Genomic DNA, 16,524 nt, shown 5'->3' on the forward strand with positions numbered 1-16,524 from the left:
AAAAGATTAAAAAACACTGAAAATACTAAAATATATATATATATATATATAACGTACGATACATCAGAACTGTATACAAAAATATCGCTATACTAAAGTACTACAAGTCTGTGGTGCCGTCATCTGTGACACCGTCATCAGTAGCGGGTGGAGGTGGAGGTGACGGTGGAGGTGGCGGTGGTGGAGGAGTGGGTAGCACATCTCCCTGGGCCCGCTGTTGCAACTGCTGCATCGCCGCTGCAACCGCAATCTGGACCTGATCACGGATCGTATCCGCGAACTGAGCGATGAGATCTGTACGAAATCTCTCATCGGCGGCTGGCGACACGGTCTGAGAGGAGCTTCCGGGTCGTCTACTAGAAGTACCCCGCTGAGAGGCGACGAACTCAGAACCAACTGAGCCTAATCCGTAGACACGTCGCTTCTTCACCCCCTCAACAGCGAGATAAACCTGGTCTGGGTCCACTGGGGTAGATGCAGTACTCCCCTCGGCTGTCTGTGTGGCAGCCAACATCTCCTGCTCAAACCGCTCCTACAAAAACAACGTAAAACAATTAGTTAAATATGAATTCTGATATAATGAACAACTAAAACTTTCACGTTATTTTTAATAAAAATCCGGCAGCATTTCGTTTATAAAATGAACATCACCCATTTTTCAGGGAAATCCTGCATACTTAAAATTGTACAATTCACATATCAACAACCAAACCACTTAATTCTAAAAAAACAAAAAAGTTAATTAATTCAAACTAAATAGATTACGCGATTCAAACAATTAACCTATTATATTGAAACTATTTAACTACTGAAACTATTTAATTGCTAGTTTCAAACAATAAAGTTTCAAGAGATACTTACAGCTGCAATCCTCGCGCGCTCGTCCACGAATCGTGTCGGGTCAGCCTTCAGAGTGTGCATCCGCTTGTGCACCTCAGCATGTGTCGGCTCACGCCCCAGCTCCCTAGCCTGCCACACAAATTTAGTAATTTGTAAGTTCAATTAACAAAAAAATATAACACAAAATGCAATAGTAATTAAAATAAAAAAAATATACCAAAACAGCCTTATGCTTCAAAGCAGACATCGAGCCTCCGGTATGTCGAACCGGTCCAGTACCAGGTCCGGCCGGCTCGCTCATCCGATTGGCCCGCGCCTGGGCCGATTTCTTCTTTGCCTCATCAGAGTCCCAAACTCTCTCCCAGGCCTCCCATACGTCGTCTGTAATAGACACGTCTCTCTCACGAGAAGTCTTGTAGGTCGACAGCCTGTCAGAATAACGGTTCGCAGCATGCTTCTCGAAAGTACTGCGGATGACTCGTTCCTCGAATTCGTCCCCCCAGAAGAATTTTTTCTGCAGAAGTGTTAATTTTAACAAATTAATTAAACAAATAAATATAGATACAAAATATAAATTTGTTATTCAATTACCTTAAACTCCTCGAAGTAAAAAGAAACAGCTTCCTCAGGCAAAAACCTCCAAGCGGTGCCTACTGCCCACCACCGACTCTGGAAGATTTCCCGCAACTCTCTGGATACCGTGCTGGTATCGAGCAACCTGTTCCTGTTTCTCGAAAATCACTATGACTTAGAAAAATATTATATATAACACATTTATTACTAAGAAATACAAATTTTTTATTTACCTCTGTGCGTTAGGGATGACTCGGACTCTGCCAGCGGCATCCAAGACTTCCCCCTCAACAGGCTGGCGCCGAGCTCGAGGTCTACGAGGTGCCGGAGCTGGCTCCACACCCTCCTGCGCCTCAGCCACCTCTGGAGGAGCTGCTAGGTCATCCTCCTCCTCAACAACCGCTAGTGTGGGGGGCCGAGTCCGGCCCGTCCCACTAGCACTCCTCCCTCGCATATCTGCAAATAAATCAATATTAAACACATAAAATATATACATATACATATAAATCATAAAACAAAATCAGTTTTTGAATGAACATCTGAGATATAACTACCTAATACAAAATTTACCCACTAATCGTCATCGTCATCGTCTTCAAGTATATCTTCTTCGTCTGATATTGCCGGCACTTGTTCTTCGTCCTCCACCTCTGGAGGAGCGAAAAACGCATCTGTTTCAACTTCCCCGACCGAATCAACCAAAATTCTTGAACCCTCATCTGTTATAACGTTTAGAGGTTGTTCTGTGGCAATCAAACCACGATTGTTTACCACTCTTCGGAAGAGTAATTGCATCAGTTTCTTCCATACAGTGAGGACATGCCCGTTTACCCGATGTGCTCCATCCAGACAGCATTGAATAAGCCGGAAAATCATTGATCGTCCACATAAGAGCGGCTTTTAATTGAAAATTTTGCCGCCTATGAATGTCGTATGTCCGAGTCCCAAATTCCCACAAATGGTTCAGTTCTGCTATTAGCGGTTGCAGGAAAATATCCAAACTGCCTTTTGGACTATTGGGTCCGGGAACAAGAACCGTTAGAAACATGAACTCGTCTTTCATGGCCATGCCAGGAGGTAAGTTATACGGAGTCACAATTACCGGCCATGACGAGTATTGTTGCCCAAAGGCACCAAATGGTTGAAACCCATCTGTACACAACCCCAATCTGATATTTCTAACTTCGGCTGCAAAATCTTGGTGTAACTCTGAAAAGTGTTTCCAAGCTGGCGAGTCAGACGGATGATTCATCACACCATTCTCCATCTCGTGCTCGGCGTGCCACCTCATATGTTTAGCTGTTGCCCTAGAAGCGTACAACCTCTGCAGCCTCGGAGTTATAGGAAAGTAATGCATTTTTTTATAAGGCACATTCGTCTTTCTTCTTTTTGAATTACCCGCAGTAGCTGGTTTCCACCTGTCATGCCCGCATACTTTACACACAGTCAAACCCGCATCGCCACCCCAGTATATCATACACATATTTTTACAGCAGTCAATCACCTCAACTGGAAGCCCAAGCCCTCTGACTAGCTTTTTAATGTTATACGAATTTTTTGCTAACTTGTTGTCTTTAGGCAACAGCTGATGTACGAACTCGCTCATTTCATTCATCAAACCGTCAGACGCTTGAAATCGGCACTTGAATTCTAAAAATTTTACGGCTGCAGACAGAGCGGAGTGTCTGTCATTCCCAGGCCATATGGGTTCTTCGGCCGCACGCATCATATCATAAAACTTCTGAGCTTCTGCGTTCGGAGGCTCTTCTGTCCAAACTTCGGGACCACCAGCATCAGTAACCATTCTCTGGAATGAACTGCAACCCTCGTCTTCATTTCTATGCTCCCACATGTTGTCCGCTTGCAGGACATTAATAGGCACCTCGACCCTCCTATTTTCCTCACCATGGTGAGTCCAGACGTGGTAATTACTCACAAACCCGTCTGTGTAGAGATGAAACTCCACTTCGTCAACAGTTCGAAAAGCAGTGTTCCGGCATTTGGGTTTAGGGCAAGGGCATTTTATCTGAGCCCCGCTCATACACTCGGGGTGTTGCACAGCAAAGTTCAAAAACTCCCTAACTTTACTGATGTACCCTTCAGTCAACAATCCCTTGACCAGTCTCCCACTATACATCCAACTGCGATCTGAATTCATTTCTGTAGCACGTACATTTAGGTGGGTTTATTACTCGATTACAGCAAAGTCAATGTAATTGACCGCTTAAAAAGGTAGGGCCCTATCCCATTCGCAAAACTGGGTCTACTTAATACGATCACGATATATGCATAAATACGGAGAAAAATATTTGGCAGCCTTCCGGCGCAGTTCTCCAAGTGCATTATCAAATATATGCTGAATAACGCCAAATACATATTCCGTTAGGAAATAGCGTTACGCAGCATATACTAGATAGCCACCGGAGAACATACGACGGAAATACTACCAAATATTTTTCTACCGCATCTATACATATATTTTTTTCCGTGATCGAATTACGTAGACACCAGTTTTACGAACTGTACACACGTACAATCCCGTGTCGTTCAATCTCTTGAGGACACGGGACGAGTTTTCTACGGCTAGGTGAGATTTTATTCGGTGTGAATAAAATCTTTTTTTATTCTTTATTTAAGTTTATCCAGTGTACTTTAATTAAAAAAATAAAAATAAATAAATATCAATACTTACTTGTTGTAGAGCAGAACCGCAACTGAAGGGTAAAAGAGACCTGACAACAATGGCTATCAACAACCGCCAACGGGACACAGACCTACAATCATACATGCGAATCATTTTTCATAATACTACAAAATGTATATATACTTTAAATAATTAAATTCATAGTTATTAAATATTTTTCAAACAAAAATCCGGCAGCATTTCCCCTAAAAATGAGCATCACCCATTTTTCAGGGAAAGCCTGTAAAGAAACAATACATTTTATATTACACAACACACCAATTCATGATAATTTTGTCAGCAATAACTAACTTAAACATTAATTAATTTAAAAATTAACCTAACATCGTGTCATAATCGACTAATTCTAAATAACATTATGATAATTTTATTTTGATTTCAACAAATAATAGTAAAAATTTAATTCTTGTTATCTAATTTAATATTATCATTAAATAATTTGCAAATTGGGACTAATCTAACATTATTTTAATTGTAATTAACTACACTAATTAAATATACTAATCTAACCTAATAATACTTATTTAACCTAATAATACTAATTTAGTCTAATTATTAATTATCATTAACCAACTTAAGAAACTAACAAACTTAATTAACCAACAAACCTAATAAATTAACCTAATTTATTTATTAAAGAACCTACTAAATTAAATTAACCTAATTTAATTATTAAATAACCTAATAAATAAAATTAACCTAACTTTAATAAATTAAACTAACATATTATAATAAACCAACTTAATAAAATAACAAACTTACTAAACCAGCCAACTAAAAAAATTAACCTAATTTAATTATAAAATAACCTAATAAATTAAGTTAACATAATTTTAATAAATTAAACTAACATATTATAATAATTTATTAAACATAACACTTACCTAGTAGGACTGGACAGCGGCGGCAGAGGCAGAGGCGGACAGCGACGGCGGTCGGAGTTGGGCGGTCGGCAGTGAGCGGAGGGAGCAAATGGGGGCTGTTTTGATTTTTCTAAAATGAAACACAATAAATAAATTAGGTTAATTAAAATTATAACTACAAAATTAAATTGAATGAAACAAAACTCACCTATCTCCGGTGGTGGCTGACTGACAGCGGTGGCAGAGCCAAACGGACGGCGGCGGCAGAGCCAAACGGACGGCGGCGGCCGGAAATGGAAGGGAAGGGGAAGGGGAAGGGAAGGGGAAAGGAAAAGAAAAGAGAAGGGGAAAAATGGAAGAGAAGGGGAAGGGGAAGGGGAAGGGGAAGGGGAAAAATGGAAGGGAAGGAAAAACGGCGGGGGTTTCTGAAAAATTAAGGAAAAACAGAAATGGGGGGAAGACGAACTGGACAAAAATATAATTGCATTTTAGCGACGGATCACGATCCGTCGCTAATATGCACAATCCGTCGCCACGTTGCTAAGTGAAACGCCCCGTTTCACTTAATTGACGTTTAGCGACGGATTGTAAAATCCGTCGCTATGTTGATTCATTTTTGCGACGGATTCTACAATCTGTCGCTAAACTGATTCAACTTAGCGACGGATTGTTAAATCCGTCGCTAAGTTGGTCGTCAAAAATGGCGGGGAGGCTCCCGCCATTTCAATTTAGGGATTTGGCGACGGATTGTTGAATCCGTCGCCAAATCCGTCGGTAAAAAGAATTTAGCGACGGATATTAAATCCGTCGCTAAATTCCGTCGGTAATACACGGTATTTTAGTAGTGAGAGCGCGAGCTGAGCTTTTCAAGACCGATGGCACTTTCTTCAAAAGATATAAGGCCTGGTATGATTTATTTCACTTTTATCTCAGATTTAATTTCTTGAATTGAATTTATATTAAATATGAAATCTGACCACATAAATGATTTTTATAATTAAATCAAAGATGAATGGTGGAGATTATTTGGCTATGACGTACCAAATTTACAAAGACTTGCAATCAGAATTCTTAGTCAAACAGCTGCTTCTTCTGGATGTGAACGTAATTGGAGTGTATTTGAACGTATTCATACAAAGAAAAGAAATAGATTAGAGCATCAACGACTTAATGATCTTGTTTATGTTCATTATAATCTGCGTTTGCAAGACAGGTGTGTTACCATGAATTTGTTAGTTTTGTATGAAAGTGAATCTTATATGAGTAGAAAAATATTTAGTATGCTTATTGTTTACAGGTTTGGAAAACATAAAAAATCTTATGACCCAATTGATTATGAATCAATCGATAAGACTGAATTTTGGATCGTTGAGAAGGAGGGAGAAGGCGAACTCGACTATAACGATTTGGAAAATATGCTTCAAGAAGAATTTCCAAATAATGATCAAGAGTCAAATTCCCAATCTTCTAATGGTATATTTGATTTAATTTACAAATTTAGTTTGTTTTAATTCAAATCATTACACATTGCTGAATTTGTTTTGTATTACTTACTAGATGATGAGGAGGAAGATGTGAATATGATGGTGTCTCAAGAAGCAAACGATGCATATAATTTTGATGATGAAGATTGGTTGACTCCTCCGTCTCCTCTTCATTAAGAATCATATTGGAATTTTATTTTGCTTTTGCTCGGAAATGCTCTTTAATTATGAGCATTAAGTTTATAGTCTAACGAGCTCTTAATTTTGTGTTTTCTTTGTTTAGAAAACATAGATCAGTTGGTAGGCATGGAGCTGTAAATTTCTAGCTAAATGACTCCATTTTATTTTTGAAAGTTCCAGTATTTTGTGTCTTGGAACTATATTAAATTATATTGTTATTTAGGTATAGTTCTTTCATTTTGAACTAACCTGTATGAAGATATTGCTGAGACTATGTATAAGATCAAATTAGTTATATTTAACTTTGATTGTCCATTGTCATTAATGTACTTATGTTTTTAAAGGTTTATTTTACATGTCTATGAAAAAATGATAAATATTAGAATCAATGTATAAATTTATACTCTTTAAATTTTAATGTGTAATTACATATATTTTAAAAATTAATTATTATCATTAAAATTAAAAAAATCCGGTTGAACCCGGTTGAACCGGTTGAACCACGAACCCCCGATGAAGCCGGTTCGATTTCCGGTCCGGTTTTAAAAACATTGAAACAAACAATAAATAATTTAAGAAACGGACTTGGAGCTGAGTAGACGTAGACCCCACAATTAATTAACCTGCCATGGAAAAAACGGGGCCCACGCTGACGCAACAATAAGCTGGCTCTATTTCCAAGGTCCTTGTCTAGCGGTCCCACAGCAATAGTCCGTGTGACACTGGACACGTGCGACGTGATCGGGCAACCAGCTCATCGGCCCTAATAACAGAGCTCATTGTACGTGGCATTTGATTACGGAAAAGCAACAGTATTGGTCACAATTGTCGAGGTCACTGAAATCGACGGCTCAGTTGGCGCCACCACATAAAAAAAAAGTAATGATGGGCCTCAATTATTGGGCGAGCCTGTTTGTTTGTGTCTCCCCACACGTTGGAGGAGGACCATGTGCTCTCGTTTGTGTAGATGCTTCATATTACTCTCTATTTAATGCAATAGGTGAAATACAAAAATATTAGTGATACAATAAAAAAAAGTATTTTATATAATTTAAATAATACTAGTAGTTCTTTTATCAATTAAAATTAAATACTCACTCCGTCCTAAATTAATAGAAACTTTAAAACAAATATATCTATCTATCTATACTATATATAAAAGTACGGATGGAGGGGACAAACAAATTTACTGAATAATCCTTTTTCAGTTTACTACTAAATAAATATTTTATAGTCATTAACTAATCAATTATTTAATTAATCACTATTATAATTAATGTCCTAATTAGAATAGGTAGCTAAATTATCTCCAATTTAATTTTTAATATATAAAAAATAGCTTAATTGTCTCCAAATTAGTAGGAATACCTATCTTTTAATTTGATTGAACTACAAAATTAAAATACTGTATTTGGTAAATATATTATTATTTAAATTTTTATCTTATTATTTTTAAAGATATATAAAATTAAGTTAATTATTTAATTATGGTTATTATAAAACCAAAAAAAGAAAATTTAATAACCGAATATAATATTTACTTTTATAAAAATTCTTAATTAATTTAATATTAATTATAAATAAAAAGTTGATATAATATAATAAATTTACTAATATGTTCATTGAGGAGTTACGTTACGAGCCACGTGCATAGCATGTAATGCGAAACTAGTATATTAAAATATTTAATAAATTTATACAAAAAGAGTAATTTTATAAAAATATATCACAATAGCTCTTATTTAATTTAGTGTTGCCTTTGGGTCTTAGTAAAATTTGCTCATTTTTATGTAATATTATTATAATTAATGAGAATATATCCCCTATTTAGGCATTCAAATAATAAATTGTTGCCTATAATTTAGGACCAAAAAACTTTTAGAATATTGCATATAGATTTAAATATAGGAAATTGTAATACCCCTAATTTTCAAAATATGGAATTTTTGAAAATGCGGTGAGTCGGAAATTAGCGGCGGTAGAGTACCGGCTTAGAAATTTATTTTCGGTGTTTATATGCATGTGATTGATTTATTTGCAATGTTAGATTAATTATTTAAATGTTTACGTGTGCATGGCTACGAAAATTGAATTATTGTGCATGGGTGGCATTTTTGTAATTTTCGGCCATTAAGTGATAAAAATCGATCTAAATAATTAAAACGTTAAAAAAATAAATTATAAATATATTTGCTCAAGATTTGATCTTATAAGAGATTAATTTAGTGCGGGAACGTTTTTCGAGAATGATTTTACGGAACTTCGAAAACCGTAAAAATAATTAGATAAGCTAGATTAGCTTAACTTGGATAAAAAGCAATTGGGTAAGAAATGACACATGTAGGACACTTGTCATCATGCATGTAGTGAGCTATGACTAAGAGTGGAGCTAATAATTGAAGTTAAAAAAAAGGCAAATTAGACCCCACAATTTTTCAATCAAAAATGCTATAATTGGAAATCTTCTTTTCTCCATTTTCTTAGGAGTAAAAAGAATTGTAGAGAAAAAACAAAAGTCACTCTCTTTTTCTTTGTCTTTGCCGAACCCAAACCCTAGGAAAATAGCAAAACTCCATTAATTTTAACTCAAGATTTTAAAGAAAGGTAAGATTAAAGGCCTCTTTAAATGGTTTCTATGTGATTTTTTTTGTGGGTTATTCTTCTTCTTCTTCTTTGGTTTTATGCTTGAATGGAAGGTTTACTCAAAATTTTAAAATGTGATCTTTCTTTCAAAATGTGGGTTTTTAAGAGGATCAAATATTTGGGTGTTGTTCATTTTTTTGAAATATTTCGGTTTTAACAAAATTTTAATTCAAGAGTTTAAAACCTACATGCAATCATGGATTGTAGTTTTAAGGAGTGAAATAAAACATGGGTAAGAATTGGTTTTGAAAGATTCAAAATTTTTAAAGTAGTTATGTGTTAAATTTTGTTCTAACTTGAACAAGTTTATGAACTAAGCTTAAAAAAAAACTGGAAATTTATATTTTTGGTGTTAAAACTTGATTCTTGAGGAAAATTAAGGGTTTTAAAAAGAAAAATTTAAAGGGTTAAGTTTGTGGTGTTATGAGCCGAATATTTTCATGATTATTCATGAAGTAGGGTTTTAAAATTTCATGTTTAAAATGATTTAAATTACTTAAGAAAAATTTGGTGGTTTAAAAGTTCAAGGTGTAAGAATTTTAATATTTTTCTTTGAAACCGAAAACAAAGAAATTAAAGAAATATTTATGAGATAAATTATTTTGGGTTTAAAATTTGTTAAATGGGTGAATATATGTGAAATGTGTTTAAGATTTTAAAATAGAGATTTTGGGTAATTTAATTGAAATTGCCGAATTGTATTATGATTTCTTGTTCATTTTATTTTGTTATGCTTATTATAATTTTTGCATGATTATCTAGATTGTTTAAATGACAAATTTAAATGTGATGCATGATAGAAATTTTGGTAAAATATGTTAGTGGAATTTTTACTTGGCCGAACATGTTTTTATGGCATGTATAAATTATGAAAATTATTTAGTGGGTATTTTGTTGAAAATGCTGAAATATGTATGTAATTTTTTATGATTATTGTGGTATGTTTTAGGTAATTTTTGTATGTAATTTATACATGTTTAATTGTCTTGCATGCTATGTTAAAATGAAATTGATGATAGAAATTTGTAGCATGTGTTGATTTGATTTGATTATGGCCGAATATAGTAGAAAAATTATTGAGAAATTTAATGATGTATTGTGATTTACATATTGTTGGTATGAAAAATGCTAGAATAAGTTGTGTTGGTAGCAAATTGCATGAATGGTGTATGTATATGCCTATGATGCAAATATTTGAAAATATGTTTGAATGATATGTTTTGAGTTGGCCGAATAAATAGAAAATGCAAATAAATAATTTTTATTGTTTAGATGACATGATAATTGGTGATTAAATGAGATTGAGATTATGTTTAAATGGTTATGTGGATTTAAATGTTGTAATGCTAAATTTTGGCTATAAGCCGAATTAGTCTATAATTTAAAAGAAATTGTACTTTTAAATTCTTGATTAATTGTTGAGTTAATAAGCATGCCATGAAAATGTTTAATTGTTAAAAATTGTGATATATGGTGATTTGGTGTGGTGGCCGAATAGATGGCTATTTGGTGTTTGATTGTTTAATTGTTTATGATGTGGTTAGTGTTGTAATATTTAATCAAGTGAGATTAAATATTTTAGTAGAGTTAAATTTCATTCAATTTGAAGTTGATTGGCTAAATTTTGGTATAGGTGGTATAGAGAGTGGGGTGGTGGTCGGCGAACCACTACCGGCCGGTAAACGGAGCACGGTGTCTCTGTTTAACCGAGCCAAGATTTGGTCGGGTTGAAACCGAACCAATATGGACCGGGGCCAAGTGGGGCCAAAACCGTAATTAGATCCCGGACTTAGAACTTTGGACTTTTATTTAGACTTGACTAAATAATTTGGACCCAAAGTTAAAAACTAAAAGGTAAGTAATAAATTAAAAAAATTGGGTAAAAGAACTAAAATGTAAGATTTGAAAGTATAAGGACTAGTATGTCCTAATTGGATTTTTGGTGGACTTGAAAGGTAAGTGGAACCTTGGATTTGTTTAATTAAAAGTTTTTAAGATTCTAAAATTTTAATTTGGGCTTGGACCCAAAAGATTATATTTTTAAATGGGTTAGTATTAATTAGTTAGATATAAACTAATTAATGTTTTATTTAATTAAAATTGGAAAATTTTAATTAAAGGATGAATATATGTATAGTGTATTTTTATAAAAGAGGATTTGAAATAAGGGTATTTTGGAATATGGAAATTAATAAGGACCGATTTTTTTTTTAAATATGGGAATTTTTCCGAAAGGGTAAAATGGTAAAATTTACCTAAGAATTTAGAATGGACCAAATTATGAAATTGAATTGGATTCCTAAGATTGAACCCGATACGTAGTGTGTGTACGGGCCACGATGTCGATCGTGAGAATTAGTGGGAAACGTTTTGATTATCAAACGTTTATAGAATTGACGAAAGGTCAATCTCGGAATGTGATGCATTCACGGGGCGTTGAATGAATAATCGCCGAGGAGCTAAATGTGGATTAGCGTGCGTAAATAATTGTGGAACGACAGTCTGTGAGTTTGCATTATTACATGCATACATTAAAGTAATAAAATTATTATTATTACTTTAATGTGGGAAAATTAATATCATAAAACATTTTAAATATATCGTATATTTATTTTGAGTAAATAAAATTATTATGGAATGAGTCTATGAAACGTGCCATCCTATTTGGGCTATAATAGGACTATGTGATCACTAGTTATTGCATGCATATTTATTTTTACGTTAAGTGGATGTGGAAATCTAGACGACGGTCTAGAAGTCTGAGACGACGGTCCAGACATTGCGGGAGAGCTTCTAAGACGACGGTCTAGAACCCCGAACAAGTTAACGGCGACAGAACGATAGAGTTCGGCCGATTGATTTAAGGACTAACGGCGTCATGGAACACTTAATGTTATCGGTCGTTGAGTCCATGAGAAAAGTTGGGAACGGTCTAAAGAAAGGTTTAGAACTGTAAAGGATAGTGGAAAATAAACTAGAGTCGAGTGAATCTACGGGTTCAGCCGACTAGTTTATTAATCTAAGTCTGAAAGGAGACTTAGAGGAATATGGATTAGAAACAGCATTTCATTTCAAAAGTTTTACGTTTCTGTGATTGAACCGGTAGTAAATATTTAAATATATCTATTTTATAATGTGTTAAATATTTAATGTGTGTTTGTAAGATGTCAACTCACCAGTTAATCTGACCCCGTTGTTGTACCATTTTTTCAGGTATGTAGACTGTCATTTTTGATGAGGCTTCGTATTCTTGTTTCATGAAGTCTCTATTTTGGACGATGTGGTATTTTGTAAATATTTTCCTATCTTAGCGCTGCAGTAGTAATATCTAGATAGACAGAACTCTTTAGCATGCTTTTTAATTTGCGATGAACTGCCACGTTATAACTCTGTTTTATTTTCATCGCTTATGTTTATGTATATGTATGCATGCTTATTATGGTTATTTTGCGATGCCTCTCGGGTATTTGAGATACCGAGATAACTGTGGAAAAACAGTAAATGAAACTGTTGGTATCGAGGCAAAATATATATGTGGGCCCGACATGGCATAAATGTGATTTGCATGTCTTACCCTAAAAACGTTTTGAAAAAGGGTTATAAAAATTGACATGTCGTGAAATTGGAAAAGAGGTCCCATGAAATAGTTGACCTAATGTTTATGTTTCGGAATTTAAAATGTATGTTTTTATTCCGCGAAAAATTTATAGTGAATTTCGAAACAAATTTATATGAGAAAACTTTTGTAAGAAAAGTTAAATTGTTTTTAATGGAAAAAATGGATTTTATTTTAAGGCTTGCTACGGGTTTCGGAGCAATCACTCCCATTCTCTAGCGCCGGTCTCGATCCAGGATTCGGGTCGTGACAGAAATATAATAGTATAATTTTAAATAATATTAATATGGAACCTTGCGTTTCTTTAAAAAAAAACTTTAATATACACAACACAAGTAAAATTATTAAGCTAAATGGCACTTGAATACTTCATTTACTTCATAATATTTGTCATTTGACCATTTCAAACACATGAAGAAAGTAGTAATACTTGAGAGCTTAGCCTAATAGCTAAGTTCCTCTCTATACATTTGAAGGTCAGAAGTTCGACCATAATTTTCTGCATACAGTTGTTTTACCTGATTTAAAAAATAAATACTAATATTAGTTAATCTCTGCTAACATCTAGCATAGAGTACTTCTATTTTTTATTACAAAAATAATAATATATAGGTCTTATTTTGTATACACTTTTATAAATTGTCCATATTAGTTACTATTATTTTTATATTTGATTAGTTTTATTTATTTATTCAGTTATTTATTGATAGAAAAATTTAAAAGAATAGTAATAAATAATTTCTTAAAATTTTAAAATGGCAAGTATATATGGACTGAAATAATATTTTAAATGCGACAAATATTATACACCGAATAGAATAATATGTATTTATTTATATTTTAATGCAAATTAAATAAAACATGCTCATCGAAATAATCTAATATATCAACGTCAAACAACCACGGTATTGTCATAATGCGAGCATAAACCACAAAGTAATAACTGCTCATAAATGCAATGTTATTGTGGTACAAAAAAATATGTGTGATTGATAACATATTTATTTTCAATATATAAATAAAATGATACAATCCTAAAACTACTTGTAAAATATATGAGTATTTAATTTGGGAGGACAATAAACTATGTGAAGGTTTTGAAGTGAATACTAATAAAAATTATTACAAATTGAATATTAAATTTAGTAAAATGTTATAAAAGGAGGTCTCCCAGCAAAAATCAACCATTTTTTTTACTGACGTGGCCTTTTAAAACAAAAAGTTATGAAATAGTTATTATAAATTTATTTTACTCTTTGAATATTTTTTTTAAAAATATAGTATAAATTTGTCGATAATTATTATAATAAATTTATTTTATTATTTTAATATTATATAATTAAAATATTAAATTTTAATTTTTAATTTTTAATATATTTATATGGACCCCACTATATAAAATTTCTATTCTGCCACTGCCTGTTTCTGTCCCTATAAGGACCCGATGCACTTATATATAAAATTGTTAGTTTTGTATAGATAATTCATATTTTTATTCAGTTTAATATTTATTAGTACAAATTATTGTAAAAGCACAATATCGTATATATTTATATAGTGATCAAAGTACTAAAAAAATATAAATATGCAGGTTAGTTTAGTATTTAATTTTTGCTTTTTTAAATTTAGAAAATAAAAAAAAGTACATGTTGATATATTAAAATGTAAGATTAAAATAATTTTTTTAATTAAAATTATGCTATTTGTTTTCAAGTAATTAGAGTAATATTAAATGACATTAATTATTACTAAAACATGCTTAGTCTTTTTTAAAATAAACAAAAAACGTCATATTTAAAAGGTAGACGGGGATGAGGATCCCTATGGATATGGAAAAACCCATGGGTACGAGGATAAATTCATTTCCATCAATTAAACGAGGATGAGGATGAATATTTCCTATATAAGTAGGGACATGGATATTCCCACCCCACCCTAATACCATCCCTAAATGGTGGGTGATTTGAAAAAAAATCGTATTCAATAATTATATTTACAGCTCTCATTAGTTTATTTAAAATATTTCATTCAATTTATTGAGGAATCAATCATTTCTATAATTTTTACTATCTTCAATAAAAAAATTAACATTTGATAATTTTCTTTTAAATCTTTGTGTAAAAAAAAAATAGGACATCTAAAATGAGACAAAAAGGTATAATTCTTACAATTTTAAATTTACCGTATAACTATTTTTTTATTAATAATTTTAGAGAGACCTATACCATTTTATTTTCTATTTTGAGCATACTTTGAATGTTATTGTTTAGATATCTGACAAAAATATTTTTATAAATATTCATAATTATAGAGTAATATTGGCAGTTCCATTATAACCAATTAAAATTAATTAATTATAATTTTTTTTGGCCTTGAGCTCGGGATCTTGATTGCTGCTATTTTTATTTATCCAGAGCCAGTGTCGGGGCCAACGTCTATTAAGAAGGGGATAGCAAGCTTATTTCAGAGAATTTTAAAAAATAGACCATAATGAGATTTTGAATCCATGACATTTTTTTTTCTAATTATTGAATATGGGGGAGTAGTTTTCAATTGAATAAAAGATATTATAGAGAAAAAAAAAATATACACACATAAATTTAATAAAACTCAACAGTCAACACCTTAATAATGCAATTATTGTAGGTTTAAATCAGTGGGCATGGACAGTGAGACATCTAATTTCTTTTATTATAACACATCTAATTAATAGTGATATTTTACATCTCCAGAAGTATTTCCAGACTTGTTCTTTTTCTTATATTTCTAGAGTTTTCAACTTTTTAGCTCATGATTTAGCAAAAGTTTGTAAACTGTCTATGATACAGCTTTAGTTTGTTTTCCTGCCTTGTATGCCTTTTCAGAATCTATATACCTATCTTTGGAAAAAAAAAAAAATAGTGGGAGAAATAAACTATTAAAACGACTCCAAATTATTAGTCTAGAGCAAGCGTTTGTACAAAAAAGACCTTAAACTTTTAAAACTTTCTAAATGAACAAAGGATCAATTCACCAACTCAACTTGGGACGAAATATTAAAAAAGTCATTTTGAATATTTTTGAATTAAACAGACCCGCAATTTGCGTTTTTCGGTCAAAAAGTCCCTCCCCCACTCTCAGCTAAGCAAGTGTGCTACACTCTCCATATAAAATTGATTTTTTAAAAAAAACTCTTAATATTTTATTTATTTTTTAAATTAATTCTTAATAATTTTAAAATTTTAATTATATCATTATAATTTAATAATTATTTTAATTTTTAATAAAAATGTATGGATCTAATTTTACTTTTTTTTCTTCTTTTCCTTTTCTCTGGCCAACTGCTTCCACCCCCACCAACCGTTTTCACCTACACTCTCCGTATAAAATTGAAAAAAAATTGAAAAACCCTTAGTATTTTATTTATTTTTTAAACTATCTCTTAATAATTTTTAAATTTCAATTATATCATTATAATTTAATAATTATTTTAGTTTTAAATAAAAATTTAAGGATCTAATTTTACTTTTTTTTTCTTTTTCTCTCTTTCTCTGGCCAACTACTTCCACCTACACCTTCAGCCAGACCAACCTAAAAAAAAACCTCACCTCCATCACCATTCTTTCCTTTTTGGGATGAACA

At 32.5% G+C, this 16,524-nt stretch overlaps 1 protein-coding gene and 1 long non-coding RNA gene across 2 annotated transcripts; one reads left to right on the forward strand and one right to left on the reverse strand.

The window, feature by feature from the left end:
- Window positions 1-98: 98 nt before the first annotated feature.
- LOC126687975 (uncharacterized) lies at window positions 99-5,702 on the reverse strand. Its single transcript, XM_050382527.1, has 10 exons — window positions 5,645-5,702; window positions 5,002-5,110; window positions 4,885-4,891; window positions 4,320-4,337; window positions 4,106-4,187; window positions 1,647-1,869; window positions 1,432-1,564; window positions 1,058-1,354; window positions 862-969; window positions 99-532 (listed from the first exon to the last, which is right to left on the reverse strand). Exons 1-10 carry the CDS (start codon window positions 5,700-5,702, stop codon window positions 101-103), a joined length of 1,467 nt encoding a protein of 488 aa, XP_050238484.1. The 3' UTR covers window positions 99-100.
- Window positions 5,703-9,149: 3,447 nt separating this feature from the next.
- Window positions 9,150-12,692, forward strand: LOC126653661 (uncharacterized). The gene is made up of 2 exons (XR_007632293.1): window positions 9,150-9,248; window positions 12,501-12,692. It is a non-coding gene; the product is annotated as an uncharacterized LOC126653661 (long non-coding RNA).
- Window positions 12,693-16,524: the final 3,832 nt, after the last annotated feature.

The sequence above is a fragment of the Mercurialis annua genome, linkage group LG6, assembly GCF_937616625.2.
Source record: "Mercurialis annua linkage group LG6, ddMerAnnu1.2, whole genome shotgun sequence".
Classification (NCBI taxonomy): Eukaryota; Viridiplantae; Streptophyta; class Magnoliopsida; order Malpighiales; family Euphorbiaceae; genus Mercurialis; species Mercurialis annua.

Excerpts from the sequence above, each read along its gene's own strand:
- LOC126687975 (XM_050382527.1), bottom strand. The coding sequence starts at position 5,702 with ATGGCGGGAGCCTCCCCGCCATTTTTGACGACCAACTTAGCGACGGAT. Across the intron at positions 1,870-4,105 it reads GCGGTTCTGCTCTACAACAA|ATATGCGAGGGAGGAGTGCT; the intron begins GTAAGTATTGAT and ends ATTTATTTGCAG. Across the intron at positions 533-861 it reads AGCGCGCGAGGATTGCAGCT|GAGCGGTTTGAGCAGGAGAT; the intron begins GTAAGTATCTCT and ends TTGTTTTTGTAG.